The 19,612-nt window shown below is 48.2% G+C and overlaps 1 protein-coding gene across 1 annotated transcript in view; it reads right to left on the reverse strand.

Moving 5' to 3' along the window:
• Positions 1–6,625: 6,625 nt before the first annotated feature.
• The window catches only part of HECTD3 (HECT domain E3 ubiquitin protein ligase 3), a 37,793-nt gene continuing 24,806 nt past the window's right edge, over positions 6,626–19,612 (reverse strand). The window contains exons 20-21 of the mRNA XM_033916021.1: positions 19,223–19,294; positions 6,626–6,826 (exon numbers count right to left, since the gene is read on the reverse strand). Coding sequence (XP_033771912.1) covers positions 6,742–6,826; positions 19,223–19,294 — 157 coding nt within the window. The 3' untranslated portion in view covers positions 6,626–6,741. The remainder of the gene's footprint in view (positions 6,827–19,222; positions 19,295–19,612) is intronic.

A 19,612-nucleotide genomic window follows, 5' to 3' on the forward strand; every position in this document is an offset into this window, starting at 1 on the left:
GCGTGAGAGGCTCAGGTAGGACAGTGAAGGTCAGCAGCGGCAGCCCACATTATTTAACTCAAGTGGGTCAGGCTCATGGGCCATCTAGCCCTCCTCCTCCTTGTCATATCTATATTAAACAGTCCCTGATCTAAAGAGCTTATGATATAATTATGACAGGCACACAGGATAAATAGACGCTGCTCAAGTAGGATACGGAAATGACAAACAGATATGGGGTTAGGACTTAAAAGGCAACAGTGGTCAACCCAGGCCCCAGGACCTGGCAGAGACCCAAAGAGTAGCAACATTCCAGAGCTGAGATTGTGACGTCATAATGCCTCCTTCCACCAGTGCCTAAGAGCCAACCTCACCAGTGATGTCACAATGGCTTCATTGTCCTAGACTTGACATAAGAATTGCCACACTGAGACAAGACCATAGAGCCATCAAGCCCAGTATCCTGTTTCCAACAGTGGCCAATCCAAGTTGCAAGTACCTGGCAAAAACCCATATAATAGCCTTTATCTCTGCAACATCACCAGAATTCACCCCTTCCTCTCTGAGCACACTACCCGGACCCTTGTAACTTCACACTTAGATTACTGCAGTCTACTTCTAACTGGTCTGTAATGCTGCCTCGGTCGGGAAAGGGTAAAACGCAAACCTCGCAGATCTCAACCGCAGGTCCTTAAAAATCTTCATTTATTGACAGCTGAGGTTTCAGATTTCATGTGTGCAGGTCTGCGTTTTAACCCCTCATTCCACCGCTGTATCTGTTGCCGTTTCTGATCCCATAGGTCTGTGCTGAGTCTTTTATTAATAACAATTAATTTGAGGAAACACTTCAGCTAATGGACCCTCATGCTTCTCTCTCCCTATGCTGAGACTAAAAGTGGCACGGACCTCAGGGCAAAAGTTTTGCCACTTTTAGTCTCAGCATAGGGAGGGAAAAGAATTAATATAAGAATAGCCTTACTGGGTCAGACCAATGATCCATCAAGCTGAGTAGCCCATTCTCACGGTGGCCAATCCAGGTCACTAGTATCTGGCCAAAACCCAAGGAGTAGCAATATTCCATGCTACCGATAAAAGGGCAAGCAGTGGCTTCCCTCATGTCTTTCTTAATAACAGACTATGGACTTTTCCTTCAGAAACTTGTCCAAACCTTTCTTAAAACCAGCTACACTATCCATTCTTATCATATCCTCTAGCAACACGTTCCAGATCCAGAGCTTAACTATTCTCTGAGTGGAAAAATAATTTCCTCCTGTTGGTTTTAAAAGTATTTCCCTGTAACTTCATTGAGTGTCCCCTAGTCTTTGTCATTTTTGACGGATTACAATTTCGCTGTGACCCTTGCTTAGTAGATCTTTTCCCTACTTTACTGTGCTATGACCACTGTCTCAGAGCTGTGATTTTTTCTGAGTCCCTTTACTTTCCTCTCATTCTCAGTAAGTCAGTGTTTCCACCAATAATTGTTTGACCCCCCCCCCCCACACACACACCTATTTTGATTGTACATCGCTTTGAAATTCTGAAAAGCGATTTTATCAAATTTTATCAATTACATATCCCTCCATTATTTTGATGAATTGGGGGATGGAAGCTACTGGCTGATAATTGGTCACTTTAGAGGGGCTGAGTTTTGTGTTCTTGGGAGTGGACGTTAAGATAATTTATCCTCCTGATTTGGGGAAAAGGCCAGTTTTTAGGTGATAAATTGAGCCATTGGGTTATTTTTTTCTTTGCTTGTCGGGGTGTTTAATGTCGCTCCCCCCTCAAGCCTGATTGATGTGGGTGGGGTGGGGGGATGATTACACAGAGGTCCTGGAGAAATATGAATTTGTTAGTTTTCGTAAACACTTTATAGATGTGTCTGGCTGGGGTGGGTCAAATGTCTCAAAACAAAGAACACACACAAAGGCAACACAAACTTTTCCTGCTCACCCACTAAGATCAAACATCCATCAAAGATTTCCCCTGGAGTCCCAAATCCACAGCTGGGACATGTAGCAGCTGATGACAGATAACAGGGAATTAGCCGGTGGCAGCAGCTGCAAGGGAGAATTCATTCACTGCTGGCATAACACCCAGGGGCTGGGCAGCCTGACCCTCGGAAGAGTTCATACACTGCTGGCACAATGCCTAGGGACAGTACAGTGCAGCTCGTGGGGGAGGCAGCAGATGGGGGTATAAGGAAATCCTAAACCAAAATAGAAGGACAAAGGCTGCACATAGAGCTTTCATAATGAGACCCTATGTCTGATGGCTCCCTGATAAGAGCAGGACAGGAGAGGGACTGGGCATAATGACTGCAGATACCTGAGATATTAAAAGTAGATCCCAACGGAGAACACTCAAGATTACCAGATCCTCGTCCACAGAAAATCAAAGCTTTACCCTCCCTCCCCAAGAACAAAAATAAAAACACCCCAAGAATGGAGGGGAGTTACACTTGTTGGACTAACTTCACAAATTTCTTGATCAGTTACCACAAACTCCTACTACGAAGCAAGCGATTGATCACCAGAAGCAGTGCGGCCCTTGCCTCCTTCTCGGAAACCTGGCTCAAAGACGCGACTTGTCCAGAACTTCCCCAGCAATGTCCACCAGGATACAGCATTTTGCACGCTGCTAGACTTAACAAACAGGGAGGCAGCCTTGTGTTAGTCTACAAAAGTTGACTCCAAATCACTCTGACTGATTCTGCAGCTCTTTCTGAACTTGAATACATGATGTGCAAATTAGGAGACAAAGCTGGCACCTGTTCCAGGAGCATACCCACATCACATGATATTACAAAAATACAAGAAATTATCACAAACCTCACTTGCCAGTTTGCGACAGTCGTCGTCCTCGGTGACATAAATATTCCACTGGAATCCCTAGAGGATGAAAGCATCTCCAAAAGTCATAAATTCCTTCTTGAGAAGCATCGGGTCCCACACACGAGAAAGGCCACACTCCGGCTATCATAACATCCAATCCCCCTCATCTCGTCACAGACACTGACTGGAAAGCAGTCGCCTGGTCAGATCACTACCTATTAGCACACTATTTTTAGAAGCATTTTAATAAAGTTGAAATGTTGAATGCTAGTTTTAAGATGAATTGTTCTGTAAAGATTTATTTAAAATGCAATTATTCACTTGTAACCCAACATGTTTGTAAAAGTCCTGTTTGTCATATTCTGTGCATGTTGTTATTCTAATGCCACCTAGATATAGGCAGTTGATAAATGTTTTAAATAAACAAATTATCCTTCAATCTCTCCCTGCACATGAGAAATGTACCCACCAGGGACACCATTAAAAAAAAAACTTTTAACAAGAGGCAGAATTAATGCAAATTGATCCTGGAATATGGTCCCTGAATTATTAGACTCAACCTCAAACAATCCTGCCACATTCCTTGCAAACTGGAACCACACTATAAAACAGATCCTGAATTCTATTGCGCCAATACAACCCCGCAACACAAGGACCGACAAAGCTTCCCTTTGGTTTACCGAAAACCTAAAATCAGAAAAACAACCATGCCGAAGACTTGAAAGGCAATGGCAAAAAGTAAAACAGCCTGGCGAGATGCTATCAATAAATACAAACGTAGTATTGCTGAAACCAAAAAAAAAACTATTAACGTGAAATAGAAAACAACAACTTTGACATTAAAAAACTAGACTAATGCGCTCCCCCCCCCCACCCCCAGGCAAACATTTCAAGAGGCACGCAGGGGTATTGTAGAGATGTGTCAGTTCCCCCTCCAAGACACCACCCAGGGCTGCCACTGGAGAGCCCTGACCAAACAATTTTTCTGGCTTGTTAAATCATTCTGAATTGCTGAAATGCAACTGGAATATGTTTTCTCTACTTACTCAATGATACTGCCACCCTGTGACACTCTATCTTCCCCCCTGCAATATTTAGGCTCAAACTTTTCTCAGCATCCTGCATCTTGGAAAGCAGGACCAAGCTTGTACCACCCAGCCACAGCATAAAACCACTTTCTTCCCACACTCAGGAAGCAGTTCAGTTCATTTGGTACTTGGTGTGAGCCAAGGTCCCCTGCAATGCAGCATGCTAGGATCAAATAATTAAAAAAATGTGTGTTTTTTTTAAATTAAAAAAATAATTACAGTAGCTTAAAAAAAATTCTAGAGATCAAGCCGTTTCAGATGATTATTCCTGCTATAATCCTTACTCCATTAGACTACTGTAATATAGTACTTCCTGATAAAAACCTGATCAACAACTTAGCGCTCCTTTTACTAAGCTATGATAGCGATTTTAGCGCGTGCTAAATTGCCGCTCACGTTAGATGCTAATGCCAGCATTAGTTCTAGCCACATAGCATGGGTTTAGCGCGGGCTAAAATTCTGCATGTGCTAAAAAAGCTATCGCCCTTAGGATCTCTTTTATTGAGGTGTGGTAGAGCTTTCTACCTAGATTTTAGGTGGTATATACATGTTTTAAATAAATAAATGCTCCGGCACTCTTAGGAATTCTATGAGCGTTGGAGTATTTCACACTCTGGACTATGGTAGTCACCTGTATTGCAGCTTAGTTAAAGGGGGGGGGGGCTAAAGATGTGCAAAATAAAGCTGGTAAATTAATTTTAGGCGGCAAAAGGTGAACTCTGTTTGATTGAACTTCACTGGCTGCCACTGAGGGCCAGAACTAAATTTAAAACAGTGATTCCCAACCTCTTCTACACCCCTAGGAAATGTCTGATTAATGTTTGAACCCCCTACAAAAGTAATATCGCAACCAACCACCTACGACCACTGACCAAGGGACACGAGTCACTCTTTGCTGGGAACCCCTGATTTAAAACATTAACATATGATATGAGCTAAGTTTGGAGTCTTTTTCAACATCCTGCGATCATTTACACTCCCAACTGCAAGGACTTGGTACTATGGAATTCATTCCCTGCAGACTGAAGGGAGGAGTGACCTAGTACTTGGAGCTGCTCTCTCAGCACCCTGAGGTTGTGGGTTCAATTCTAGGACCACTCCTTAACCCTCAATTGCCCCAAGTACCACCAGGACAAACACCCGATTACTATTCAATGCTCATATAAACAAACATACTAGTTACCTGGAATTTCATCTTCATTTAAAAATGTGTCTCGTAGGAGAAGATAAAGCTTTTGGTGTTGGACCTGTTCTAGACTCAAGAAAATTATTCTACTGTGATGGTTCTACAAAGGTATAATTCTGAAACCGATATTTCACACAATATTTGCAGGGAAAATGAAGGAAAAACACTGCATCCAGAGCTAGTACCCACTGCTGTTTGGAATTGACAAGACCAAACACTGAATAAATGCTGTTTTCTTTTCCTTTTTTTATTGTCTGATTGGAAATTATTTTTATTTATTAAGGATTTCAAATTATACATAGCCATAATATACAAAGAAAATACATGTTGCAAAGGTAATTACAAAACTAAATCAATCAAACAAGTTCACAGGTGCAGCAGCCCAATGGTCTATTTTCAAAGCACTTAGGGCTCCTTTTACAAAGCTATGGGGGAGGCACCAAAGCCCACAAGAACTGAATGGGCATTTGAAAAAGGGGCCCTTACACTTAGTCACCATCCTTCCACAACCTTCTCCCCTTTTCCCATACTGGTAGTGAAATACCTTATTTACCCCCAGCGACTGCAAGGTTGGAAGAAACGAGCAGATACCAGCAGCTATCCAAAACTGGCTCCGTTCATTCCCACCCAGTGATTCTTGGGCTTGCTGAATCTGAAAATTGTTTTCTTTGTTTGATCTTGAGTTTTTTCTTCATCCCTCGAACCTTATCCTCTTTTGTCTCAGAACCCTTTTCTCACCTCCATCCCCACCACAGTTCTCCCTGTCTTCATCTATTTCTCCAACCCATCCCTCCCCCCACTTCTCTTTTTATCACAGCCCATGCCCCCTCCCCCAGCTTGCATTCACTTCCAGCTCTCAGTACCCACGTCCACCCTCTCCTTCCTCAGCACGTATACTTCTCTCTCTATGGTACATCAAAGCTGGAAGCCCATCTGACCACAACTACAGCTCTTCTCTGCTTCCTGCTCTTAGCCCATTGGTCACATATTCCTTAGCCAGCCAATAACCTGCAGAGGACCAGCTAAGGAATGTCTGACCAATGAGCTGCAGTAGTAGTTGAGGAAACAGATCCTTACTTCCTGCTTTCCTCTGCTCATATCTGGGCAGTGCTGGAAGGAATATTGAGGGTGTTCTAGCACCCACTGAGGGTCTGAAGGGTTTACCTGCAGGCTGGGGCTGAGAGATTTATATACAAGATAGGGCTGGGACTTGGAGATTAATCCACAGGCCGTTCTTGATTCTTAAGGGTTCTGATCTTGTCAGAAACTTCTGAGATCTGGTGGCCAGTCACATTCAGTCCCAGTCTGATTTTTACGTTTTGAACTGTGGTTTCAGTAACAAATTAGTACTGGAAGGAAACCAGACTGTCTGCCAGGGCAAAATTTTTACTCTACCAATAGGCAGGCCAGAGATAGTGTGCATCTACGAATCAGCAAGACCTACGAGAGCAAGGGAGCACTGAGACCCAGTGTGGGACTGGGGATGTCAGAGGAGGGGTCTGAACAGATAAATTCTAGTTAATAAAAACTTGAAGCAGAAGCAAAGTTTCATGAGTTTAATAGACACGCAACCCTGCATCGTGATCAGCCCATCACATGAGCTCTGGAGGTACACAGGTGAACAGCAGCCCTTCCAACACGGTTCCTGCACGATTCATTACTCCTCCCATGGGCTCAAGTCTGTATCGATAGCCACACAGTTATATGCTGCATAGCGCAACTTCTCCTCACAGATCTTTGCACTGGAAAAGAAAGGAGAGGTGACATGGGCAGCAGAATACGCTCTAGAAGGAACTCACACTAGCGGGGGATTGTCTACAGAAAAATGTGCAAGGGAGATGGAGTGAGGGGGGAGCCAGGAATGCACCAGGATAACCAGAAGAAAGGTGAAGGAGGGAAGCTTCTGGTGGGGACTTTGTTATCAGAAGAAGAGAGGGTGGTTGGGTCGTTATCTCTTACTGGCCTCCAGATTATCAGACACAGGCAGCTGCACTGGAGTAAGCGGTTAGAAGCAGTGGCATCAGGAAGACCAGTGGCTCTGCCCCAGGATCTTCATAAAGTCACAGAAGAGATCCTGAGTGGACATGAACTCCTCAGAGCCTCTAATACAATTCTCACCTCTCAATCTTTTTTAACAAGACAGTTCTGAATACATACTCTGGAGGGTATTTTATTTTGTTATACATAAGAACATAAGCATTGCCTCTGCCGGGTCCGCTCCCGCGACAGCCCCCCAGGTCCTTGACCTTTAAGTTCCCACCACCTACATTGTTTGTGCCCTAATCCTGAAGTGCCCTGTATAATAATAATAATAATAACTTTATTCTTATATACCGCCAACAATCTTGCGACTTCTAGGCGGTTTACAATAAAGAGAAATTGTACAGACAGCGAATTACAGAGTATAGCAGTGTACATCTGATTATAACAACATTAATCGTGATAACAACAGTTCGTATGCTGCAGGGCCATGCGGCTTACAAAGAATTAGAAAAATTCCATAAATTGAATGGAGTATTCATAGTTAGTGATTAGGGGTTAACAGTTTACAAGTTCGGTTTTGGGATGGTATTACGAAGGGGGGCTATTGTCCTGGTTCGTTCCCTAGGTATTTCGAGAACAGGTAAGTTTTTAGGTGTTTCCTAAATTCTCTGTATTTGTTTGTGTGTGTAATTAATTTTTCTAGGTCTTTGCCCCATAAGGCTGCTTGGTACGATAGAAGTTGTTGATGGTATCTCTTATATTTGCATCCTCGGTGGGGAGACGAATTTCAGGTGTGTTCTTCTCTCATGTCTGTTGGTTGGGAATGAGAAGAGGTCTGTTATGTATTTAGGGGCTAGACCGTGTAATACCTTGAAGCAGAGACATCCCAGCTTGAACTTCGTTCGTGCCTCCATTGGCAGCCAGTGCAGGAGTCGGTAGGAAGGGGTTATGTGATCAGACTTCTTCAGCCCGAAAATCAGCCTGACTGCTGCCTTTTGTATTAGTTGTAGTCTCTGCATTTGCTTCTGGGAGATTGCCAGATGGGTAATGTTGCAATAATCAAGGTGGTTTAGTATTAGGGATTGTACTAGAATTCTGAAAGCTGAAGCGTTGAAGTATGCTCTAATGGACCTAAGTTTCCAGAGAGTGAAAAACCCTTTTTTGATTAGGGAGTCCACATGGTCTTTCATTGTTAGACCTTGGTCTAGTATTACCCCCAGAACCTTCATCGTTGGTTGAATGGGGTAGTTAAGATTATTAATGCGTACTGATTTTGTCGTATTATGTGCGTGTGGCGAGGCTATAAAGAATTTAGTTTTGTCTGAATTGAGCTTCAGTTTGAATTCTGTGGTCCATTGTTCCATCAGGTTTAGCGCTTCTGTTGTTATGGGGGTGATTTCGGAGGGAGACGCATTAAACGGGATAATGATTGTGAAGTCATCTGCTTAACTGAATACTTTTATACCTCGCTGGGCCAGCTGCATGCCTAGTGAAGATATATAGACATTGAAGAGTAGTGGGGATAGTGGGGACCCCTGTGGAACGCCTGATGGGTTTCTCCATATTTTAGAGAGGTTGCAGTTGAAGCGTACTTGATAGGTGCGGGTCGTAAGGAATCCTCGGAACCAGTCAAGTACCTCACCTCCGATGCCGATTGCGTCTAGACATTGTAGTAATTTTTCGTGATCCACCAAGTCAAAGGCCGAGCTCATGTCGAATTGCATGATTAAGGCGTTAAGGCCTTTGCTGAATAAGTTGCGTAAGTATTCTAGGGTCGCTGCAATCACCGTTTCAGTACTAAATAGAGGTCTGAAGCCAGACTGGGTTTCATGTAGTAGTGAGAATTGATCAAGGTAGTCCATCAGTTGGGTGTGTACTAAGCCTTCCATTATTTTTACGAAAAATGGAATGGATGCTACCGGTCTATAGTTGGTTGCTGATGTTAGGTGTTGTTTACGATTTTTTGGAATTGGGGTGATTATAATGTGACCCTCTATCTATACCCTGTAATCCCTTTCTCCTTCAGGAAGTCATCCAATCCCTTTTTGAAACCCAATATTGTACTCTGTTCTATCACCTCTCCTGGAAGCGCATTCCAGGCGTCCACCACCCTCTGAGTAAAGAAGAACTTCTAGCATTCGTCTTGAATCTGTCTCCTTTCAGTTTTTCTGAATGCTCTCTTGTTTTTGATGTCCCTGCTAGTCTGAAGAATCTGTCCCTCTCCACCTTCTCTATACCTTTCATGATTTTATAGGTCTCTATCATGTCCCCTCTTAAGTCTCCGCTTTTCCAGCTTCTCTAGCTTTTCAGTATATGAAAGGTTTTCCAAGCCCTTTATCATCTTTGTTGCTCTTCTCTGGACCCTCTCGAGTATCGTCATATCCTTCTTAAGGTGCGGCGACCAGTACTGGACGCAGTACTCCAGATGCGGGCGCACCATCGCTCGATACAGCGGCAGGATAACTTCTTTCATTCTGGTAGTGATACCTTTTTTGATAATGCCCAACATTCTGTTTGCCTTCGTTGAGGCCTCTGAACATTGTGCCACTGGCTTTCATCGTTGTATCCACCAATACCCCCAAGTCTTTTTCTAGGTTGCCTTCCCCCAGTACCCTCCCTCCCATCGTATAGCTGTACATCGGGTTTCCTTTCCAATGTGCAAGACTTTACATTTCTCTACATTGAAGCTCATCTGCCATCTTTTTGCCCACTCACCCAGCTTGTTCAGGTCACTTTGTAGATCTTTGCATTCCTCAACAGTTCTGACCCTACTGGAGAGTTTTGTGTCGTCCGCAAATTTTATAACTTCGTCCCTGTTTCCAGGTCATTAATGAATATATTGAACAGCAACAGTCCCAGCACTGACCCCTGTGGGACACCACTTGTGACCCCTTTCCAGTCAGAGTAGTGTCCCTTTACTCCTACCCTCTGCTTCCTGTCCACCAGCCAATTTTTGACCCATCTGTGCACGTCCCCTTCCACCCCATGGCTCCACAGCTTCTTTAGTAGGCGCTCGTGGGGTACCTTGTCGAAGACTTTTTGGAAATCCAGATATATGATGTCTATAGGGTCACCTTTGTCCAGTTGTTCGCTAATCCCCTCAAAGACACGCAGTAGGTTCGTTTGGCATGATCTTCCTTTACATTATAGAAGTTTAGTGTTCCTCACTTAGCAATGTAATGATATGAAAGAACCTGGGTTAATATCTGCCTTTTACAGAAAAGTTCCCCCCTTAGCATAGACGAAGGGTCAAAGCATGTGAAAAAATCCCCATTTAGTCTATGACCCAGAAATATTAAAGAAGAGACAAGTTAATTTAATCATGTATTTTTAATGGATATAACTAATGGGCAGACTGGATGGACTGTTCAGGTCTGTATCTGCCGTCATTTACTACGTTACTAATAAGCTCAGCTATCTGCTCTCCCTTGCTTTTCCAATAACTGAATATAATATCCCAGAGTCCTTTGTTGACACTCTAGTCCTACCAACACACATGCTGACAGCCAGCATACAATAACGTAAGGCTGACCATAACAACCCCTTTGAATTTTACAGGATCCATTAGACCCCCAGCAGCGATGGCCCAGATAGCATGCTCCCTCACCTAGACCAGTCAGCAAATCTAGGACACCTCTGAGATATAGAGGAACCAGGGTCTGCCCTTTGCTACTGGTTTGTAGCATGTAACTAGCTTAGTTTGGGAGCAAATGACAGCAAAGTAAGAACCAAGCAAACATCCTCCCAGTCACCCATCCAACAAAAGGAGAGCAAGAGAAATACGTGAAAGTAGAACCCCACAGGGAAGGCAGAGGGCAATCAGAAGCTGAAGGAAAAATCTTGCCAAACTCAGTGTCATGGGACTCAAGGAAGGAGAAATTAGGTTCTTACCTGCTAATTTACTTTCTTTTAGCTTCTCCAGACCAGTAGAGGTTAACTTTACGAATGGGTATATATCTAATCATGACCAGCAGGTGGAGACTGAAAACAAAACTTTGGGACAGTATATACTATCCTCCCTTCTCTATTTCCCTCAGTCTGCCGAATAGCCAAGCAGAACCAAGAACTGGAAAACAGGAAGAAAACAATACTCCGAACAGGAGTAACAAATAACATACCCAAATGCTGTTGGAAAATGCAGAGGAGAAATACCCGAAGGAAAATGTCCCCACAGCTCGCCAGCTAAGCCAGCCGAGCCACAGCCGCTGTTCTTTAATTCTCCCCGGCCCTAGAAAAATACTAGAACCCGCAGCAAAAAACAAAAACTGCCCGCGAAAACAGCCCCAACAACAACAACAACAACAGACAGGGTGGGGACCTCTACTGGTCTGGAGAAGCTAAAAGAAAGTAAATTAGCAGGTAAGAACCTAATTTCTCCTTCTTTAGCACTCTCCAGACCAGTAGAGGTTAACTTTACGAATGGGATGTACCAAAGCAGTCCCTCTCACGGGCGGGACCCCCGAAGGGCCGATACCAGAACACGCTCACCGAACACCGCGTCCCGACGCGCCTGAACATCTACCCGATAATGTCTAACAAAAGAATACAAGGAGGACCAAACCGCAGCCTTACAAATATCCACCGGAGGCACGAGCGACGACTCAGCCCAAGAAGCCGCCTGACCCCGAGTGGAATGAGCCTTGAGAAACTCCGGAACAGGCTGCTGTTTCAGAAGATAAGCGGAAGCAATCGTCTCCTTGATCCAGCGCGCAATAGTAGCCTTAGAAGCGCCAGCTCCCCGACGAGGACCAGCCAGGAGGACAAAGAGATGATCGGACTTCCGGAATTCCTGGGTCCGCTGCACATCAGAGCGAAGGACCCGACCGACATCCAACTTGCGCAGCTGCCGTTGCTCAGAAGAGCCCTCCCGACCACCCAAGACCGGGAGAACCACCGATTGATTGACATGAAAAGGAGAAACAACCTTCGGCAGAAAGGAAGGAACAGGCCGCAAGACGACCCGCTCCCTAGACAACTCCAAGAAGGGAGCCCTACAAGAGAAAGCCTGCAGCTCAGAAATACGCCTAGCAGAAGTAATGGCCACCAAAAAGACCGCCTTCAAAGTAAGGTCCTTCAAAGAACAGTCGTCCAAGGGCTCGAAAGGCGGGCGCACCAAAACAGAGAGAACCAGATTAAGATCCCAAGAGGGAACCGAGGGCCGTAGGGGAGGCCTAAGCAACTTGGCCGCCCGCAGAAACCGAATCACATCAGGAAGAGCCGATAAACGCTGACCTGACACCAACCCTCGAAAGGTCGACAGGGCCGCAAGATGAACCCGGAGAGAAGACCAAGCCAGGCCTCTATCCAGGCCATCCTGCAAGAACTCTAGAATGTTAGGCAGAGAAGCGCGAAAAGAGGTCACTCCCCGCGCACGACACCATTCCTCAAAGAGACGCCAAACCCGCACATAAGCCCGAGAGGTAGAAAGCCTCCGGGACCCCAACAGTGTAGCGATCACCTTGTCTGAATATCCCTTCTTGCTAAGGCGACCCCTTTCAAGAGCCACGCCGTAAGACAGAAGAGAGACGGGTCGAACAAGGGAATGGGACCCTGCATCAGAAGGTCGTCCGAGAGAGGCAGAGGAAGAGGAACCGCCACCAGGTGCCTCACCAGATCCGCATACCACGGACGTCGAGGCCAATCCGGAGCCACCAGCACCACCAAACCCGGATGGTGAACAATGCGAAGAAGCACTCTGCCCACCAGCGGCCAAGGAGGGAACACATACAACAGCCCCTCCGTTGGCCACGGCTGGACCAGAGCATCCAGACCCTCGGCCAGCCCTTCCCTGCGACGACTGAAGAAGCGGGGCACTTTGGCGTTGCCACTCGTGGCCATCAGGTCCATCAGGGGCTGCCCCCAATCTTGCACTATCAACCGAAACGCTCCGGCGCCGAGAAACCACTCTCCTGGATCCAGGAAGTGACGACTGAGGAAGTCTGCCTGAACATTTTCTACCCCGGCTATATGAGAAGCCGAGAGGTCCAGAAGATGGGACTCCGCCCAAACCATGAGCCGAGCCGCCTCCTGCGCCACAGGAGTGCTCTTGGTGCCCCCCTGACGATTGACATAAGCCACCGCCGTGGCATTGTCCGACAGGACTCTGACCGACTTGCCCAGCAAAAGGGAGTGGAAAGCTAACAGCGCCAGCCTGACCGCTCTGGTCTCCAACCCGTTGATCGACCAGGAGGCCTCCTCCGCGGACCAGGTGCCCCGAGCTGAGTGGCCCATAAACTGAGCCCCCCAACCGAGGAGACTCGCATCCGTAAGGAGCACCGTCCACTGCGGGAGATCCAGACCCACCCCCTGAACCAGGTGAGGGGTCCGGAGCCACCAGCGCAGACTGCAGCGCGCCAAGCCTCGCAGGGGAACCGGAACATCCAAATCTTGCCTCCGGGGAGACCACCTCCGGAGCAGAGCATACTGAAGAGGACGCATGTGGGCCCGCGCCCACCTCACCACGTCCAGGGACGCCGCCATTGACCCCAGGACTTGGAGGAAATCTCGCGCCCGAGGACCCCGGGACGCCAAAAGCAGGCGAATCTGAGATTGCAATTTGCTCACCCGGGCCTCTGGAAGGAAGACCTTCCCCAAGGAGATGTCGAACATAACCCCAAGGCACTCCAGACGCTGAGCCGGGACCAACCGACTCTTGGAAAGGTTGACCACCCAGCCCAGCGACCGGAGAAACTCCACCACCCGAGCCGTAACCCGGGAGCTCTCCTGCAACGACTTTGCCCGAATCAACCAGTCGTCCAGGTAGGGGTGAACCAGGATGCCCACCGACCGCAAGGCTGCCGCGACGACCACCATTACCGTGGTGAACGTCCGAGGAGCCGTGGCCAGACCAAAGGGAAGCGCACAGAACTGAAAGTGCCGCCCCAAGATCGCAAAGCGAAGGAAGTGCTGATGAGAGGCCCGAATTGGAACCTGCAAGTAGGCCTCCGTCAGATCGAGAGACGTAAGAAACTCCCCCGGCTGAACCGCCAGAATGACCGACCGCAGCGTTTCCATGCGGAAAGACGGAATCTTGAGAGCTCTGTTGACCCCTTTCAAATCCAGGATGGGCCGAAAGGTCCCCTCCTTTATGGCCACCACAAAGTAAATGGAGTACCTGCCGGTGCCCCACTCCGTAGGGGACACCGGCACCACTGCCTCGAGATCTAGCAAACGCTGAAGGGTCTGACGAAAAGCCTGCGTCTTCCATGGAGTCTGACATGGAGAAGCGAGGAAAAGGTCCGGCAGAGAGCGGGTAAACTCCAGAGCGTAACCGTCCCGCACCACCTCAAGGACCCACTGATCGGACGCGATCTCGGCCCATTTGGGGAAAAATTTGCGCAGCCGGGCCCCCACCGGAACCAAAGGGGGCGCCGGCAAGGAGTCATTGCGCAGGACGGGAAGCGGGGGAACCGGCGGAGGGATTCCCTGCCCCCCGACGGGCCCCCCGAAAGGGCTGCATGCGCTGGAAGAACCGACCCCGGGAAAAACCCTGAGCCGGGAAAGAAGCAGCCCCACGCCCCGGGCGATACTTGCGAAATTCCCGCAAACGCCCCCGGGCAGCCCCACACCTAGACGCAGGGCGGGCACGGTCCTCAGGCAGACGGGGCACCTTCGAGTCCGTCAGAGTCTGAATCAACTCATCTAATTCCTCTCCAAACAAAAAGACCCCCTAAAGGGAACTTTAGTAAACTTAGCTTTGGACGCAGAATCCTCCGCCCAAGCGCGCAGCCACAAAATACGCCGCGCGGCCATGCCATAGACTTAGCCGAAATCCGCACCAAGTCATAAAGAGCATCTGAGAGGAACGAGGCAGCCATCGCAATCTTCGCTACCTCCTGATCCACTAGAGACCAGTCATCAGACTCCCGATCCAGGACACGCTCAGCCCACCGAAACACGGCGCGAGCGACTAGCTCCCCACAAACAGCCGCCTGGACCCCAAAGGCAGAGACATCAAAATCATACTTAAGAAGAGTCTCTAACGCACGCGCCTCCGAGACCCTAAGAGCAGAACCGTCCATAACAGGCACGGTATGCCGCTTAGGAAGTGCCGAGACCACCGCGTTCCCCATTGGCGAAATTAAGGTAGCCCTACCTCCCTCCGGGACGGGATACCCAAGAGCCAAGGCGCACACCAAACGAAACTGCGCCCATAGGCCACTGCGCCAACACAAAATCCCGCAAATCCTGACGCACAGGAAAAGAGCGGGAACCAGGACAGACCCCCTGAAGCAGAGGGGCCCCCATACGCGGGGTCTCCGGCGGCGCCACTGCAAAAATGCAGCACCAAGGAGACCTGCTACACAGGTCTAAAAGCTCATCCCTCTGAATAAAAAAGCGCACCACGGACGCATCTGCTCTGGAAGACGGGAAACCCGCCGCCCCGCTGCCAACAGGCGTCCCCTCTAGAGGATCCTGGAAGCCCGCCAAAGCAGCCAGGTCCTCAACCAGGCCAACACGCTCCTCCGCCCACCAATTCGCAATCCAAGCCCCCCCGCGGGCGCTTGGAAGAGGGAGGAGGAAGAGGGGACGCCAAACGAAAAGAGGGAGGCAAAGCCATAGGGGGCGCGGAGGGAAACCCCCCCCGAAACCCCCCAGGCGCACGTGGGACCCCCAAAAGTCCGCACAAAGAAAGAAAATAAATTGGGGGCAAAAAACCCCTGGGGGTCCCCAGGGACTCCCTGCCCCAGCAGGGGTCCATGCTGAAACCTGCCCCTGTGTTCGCCATACAGGGGGAAGGTCACCTGAGGTTGCAGACAAAATGGAGGGGCCAGACAAAGAAAATGGCGAAGTTCCCGCCAAAAATGCTCCCTCCATGGCCTGTAGCGGCTGAGAAGACTGAACAGTCTCAGCCGCTAAGACAGGCAAGTCGGCATCAGCTGTCAAAAAATCAGCTGAGAGGGAATCCTTCGGGGAATCCCTCCGTGGGCGGTTGTGGAAGACCGGGCTTCCCCACTGCTCCAAGCCGACTCGCGAGGCACCATCGGCGGGGAGCTCTGGGCGCCTGCAGCCGCTGCCGACGGAGCTCCACCACCTCACCGACCCAAACCGCCGAGTTCAGGCCGGCCGCGAGTGCCTCGCGGCTGGACTAAAATTGTGGCCTACTCCCCCGGAGAAGGGCACAATTGCTCCAGACGCGACCTAGCTATAAAAAAGTGCTGGTTACATGAAAAAAATACAGTAAAATACAGTTTTCTTAAAGGGAAACAACCCTTCAGACCAGCACTACCTCAGGATTTTTTTTTTTTTTTTTTTACAGAACAGACTCCACAGGCTCTCGAAGCAATATGCCTTGCTTGACTTAGGGGGCAAGGCTTACTGCTGAGGCTCCTCTAAAAAAATGTGGGGAGGTGGAGGAAGTGGGGGGAGGGACCCCGCTCGTGACCCGCCGGGTTTGACACCCCCGAGGTCGGACGGACCCCCAAACAGGGCCCGACCAAGCTCCGTCCGGCCAAAAACAGGGACAATAAACCCCTAAACAAATTCCAACAGCCCTACCAAGAGAGATGGGTACAGATCACTCAACACCTGCTGGAGACTGAAAGAAGACTGAGGGAAATAGAGAAGGGAGGATAGTATATACTGTCCCAAAGTTTTGTTTTCAGTCTCCACCTGCTGGTCATGATTAGATATATACCCATTCGTAAAGTTAACCTCTACTGGTCTGGAGAGTGCTAAAGAACAGGTGTTTGATATTGCACATGCCTCAGAGATGTGAAGTTCAGGATGCATCTGTTTCGGATCACTGAGGTCCTGTCCCTCCAAGATTTCTGCAGGTCAGTCGCAACCTCCTAGCTTCACTGTGGCACAGCTGGCTGGAGATGCAGGAGGAACAGTTCTCAGTGCTGCCTCTCTGAAATGTTAGTGATTTATTACTATACAGGCTATGGAGATGCAGAACATGCCCAGTGCTGCCAGTCCCCTCGGCTTCCTCCTACCCCTAATCACATAACACTTCCTGTTCAAAAAAGAAACCTAGAGTAAATGGGGGGGAGAGACACGGAGACCGGCAACACTGCACGTGGCCTGCATGGGCGCAATAACTTCGATGTTAGTATGAGAGAGCAAGAGTACAGACTGCTCAGAGTCCTGCTGTTCCTGCATCCCAGAAGAAGCTGCCATAGTGGAGCTGGGAGGTTGGGTATTATGTGGTTAGGACTCAGAGGGAGAAGGAAGAAAGGAGACAGGCTCTGAAATAGCATCAAAGAGGTGGAAAAGAAGGAAGGGATTAGTAAGGAAAAGAAGAAGTATGAGGGGCAAAAGGAAGAAGCACAAACCCAGGGATATGGGGAGGGGTGGAAGTATGGGAAGGGATGCGTAGGGACAGGCTGCCTGGGTTTGGGTGGGAAAATGGCTAGTTGTTTGGTGAGGATGAGTACAATGGGTGAGGCAGCTTGCAAGTTCTCAGGACAGAGAGAGAGAGTGAGTGTGTGTCTGTGTTAAAAAGGGGTGAGGAGGAGGAAGAACACAGGACCACCTCCCTCTCTCCCCTTAATCCCAGAAACATCATTGGACCGCAGCACCCTGAGCCAACTTTTGCATCAGCATCTCCCTCCTACACGCACTGCTAGTGATAAAGGTACCAAAATCCTAACTCCCAATCTGGCATCTCATCTTCCACACCCACTAAGGGGAGGGAAGAGAGACATTAGACTGGAATTTTGATGCTTTATCACAGGCGCACTGGGCCAGTGCCTCAATCTGGTCCATAGGCCGAGCCGGCCCTGTGAATAATCTTTCTTTGCCAAGTTTCCAAGTTTATTAAAAACCTGATATCCCGCTTTATCAGAATCAAAGCGGCTTACATAAAAATATAAAATCCAAGATTTAGGGGGGGGGGGGAAATCACAGACTATATGACTGACAAAACGAAACAATGTTACACATAAGGTTTCTAGGGGAGAAATACAGTATTTGATAGGAAAGATAAACAATGATCTGATATAGTGAGAAGAGTGTAAAATATCTTTTCAAGTAAACTGTTGGTTTCCAAAGAGCTGGAACAGTTTCTGTCTCTTAGGCCATGTTCTCCTGCCCTCCAACTGCACAGCTGCCCAGAGGTTTAACCAAAGTCATTTATAAAGGGGGCTTCCTATTACCCAGCAGAAGCGGATCCCTCTCTCACCATCCTTGGTTTCGGATCCTCCAACAAACCTAATACTTCCTGCACAATAAAGAGAGAACTTCCTTCTGAAAATCCACACCATGGAGGGATCCTCTCCCACAGGAGCATCTGATTTCATTTCTAAAGGATCTTCTGGCCATGGATCGTCCCATTCTAGGGTTTCAACACCCAAATGAACCTGTAAACCCTCTACATCCTGATAGCAGGCCAACTTTGACTGTTTGGAGCACAACAAGCCCTCCATGCCTTGAACTCCTCGCCTGAGCACCCACAGGGGAGTCCTTTCTTTAAATAAAATGCTCAGTGCAGCAGAAGCAGATTGATGGACAACTTGTATGTTGGATATGCTGTTTGTGATACTTCACTGTCATCAATCTATAAATCTGAGCGCAAGCTGCACGGGCCACTGGAAACTGTGACCAGTCACCGTGCATAGCGGGCCACACAACGCCAGCCTGCCACACTGATCCATCCCATTGGTCTGCACCACACACAGCTGCTGCAAAAACCCAGCATTCCCCTTCTTGTGCTGCTCTGGTCCTGGCAGGTCAGACCACAGGCCCTGTATGGCTCTCTTTTCCTTTCCCCTTTTCTTGTAATCATGAGGCCAGTGCCAACACCTCCAAAAAGCCCAGTCTGTCCCACTGAAAAATTCATCTGCTGGGTGATATCACAGGTTCAGTAGCTCTCAAGCTCCATCTGCTGCTAGATCAGCACAAAGCCACTCATCTGGACTGGTTTGGAGGGAGAATGAGGCGTGCCTCTTATTGATTTCAACTACTGTACTTAAAGACTCAAACTTTCTTGGTTCAGAACAAAGCCCGCACTGGCCTCTGAGTTTGCAGAAGTGGAGTAAGAGATCCCAGTCCTAGCTGATCCTACCCCAGAGGAAGCATGTGCCCTAACAGAAATCAGCGCTCTTTCAAGTTAGTCTCTGGGGATGTGAAAGGTTCAAAAAGAGACGACAAGGGGGCTCTTGGGACCACCCTCAGCAGAATGCAGGCAGTCCTAGTGTTTTGCCCCCACTTACCTTGCATACTTGGGCAGGTAGAGAATACACGAGCAGGTTGAGGATTCAGGTAATGCATCAGTGACCTCAGACCTTAGTTTAAACAAAAAAATAACAAAGAAAAAGGATGCTTAATGTAGGGAAAGGAGGCCACTGGCAGACAACCAAGACACCACACATGTACTCTTCACAATTTTTGGAGCTCTATTCAAGGCCCAAATGTATCACTTTATTGATTTTTAGTATTTATAGACCACTTCTAGCCGAAGCGGTTTTACATTCAGGTACTCAAGTATTTCTCCCTTTCAGTTCCAGTGGGCTTAGAATCTGACTAATGTACCTGGGGGCAATGGGGAAGGGCTGCAGCTAGGCCAGTCCTCCCCAGTGTCATGAAATAGGATGGATTCCTGG

Source organism: Geotrypetes seraphini, chromosome 12, assembly GCF_902459505.1.
Source record: "Geotrypetes seraphini chromosome 12, aGeoSer1.1, whole genome shotgun sequence".
Lineage (NCBI taxonomy): Eukaryota > Metazoa > Chordata > Amphibia > Gymnophiona > Dermophiidae > Geotrypetes > Geotrypetes seraphini.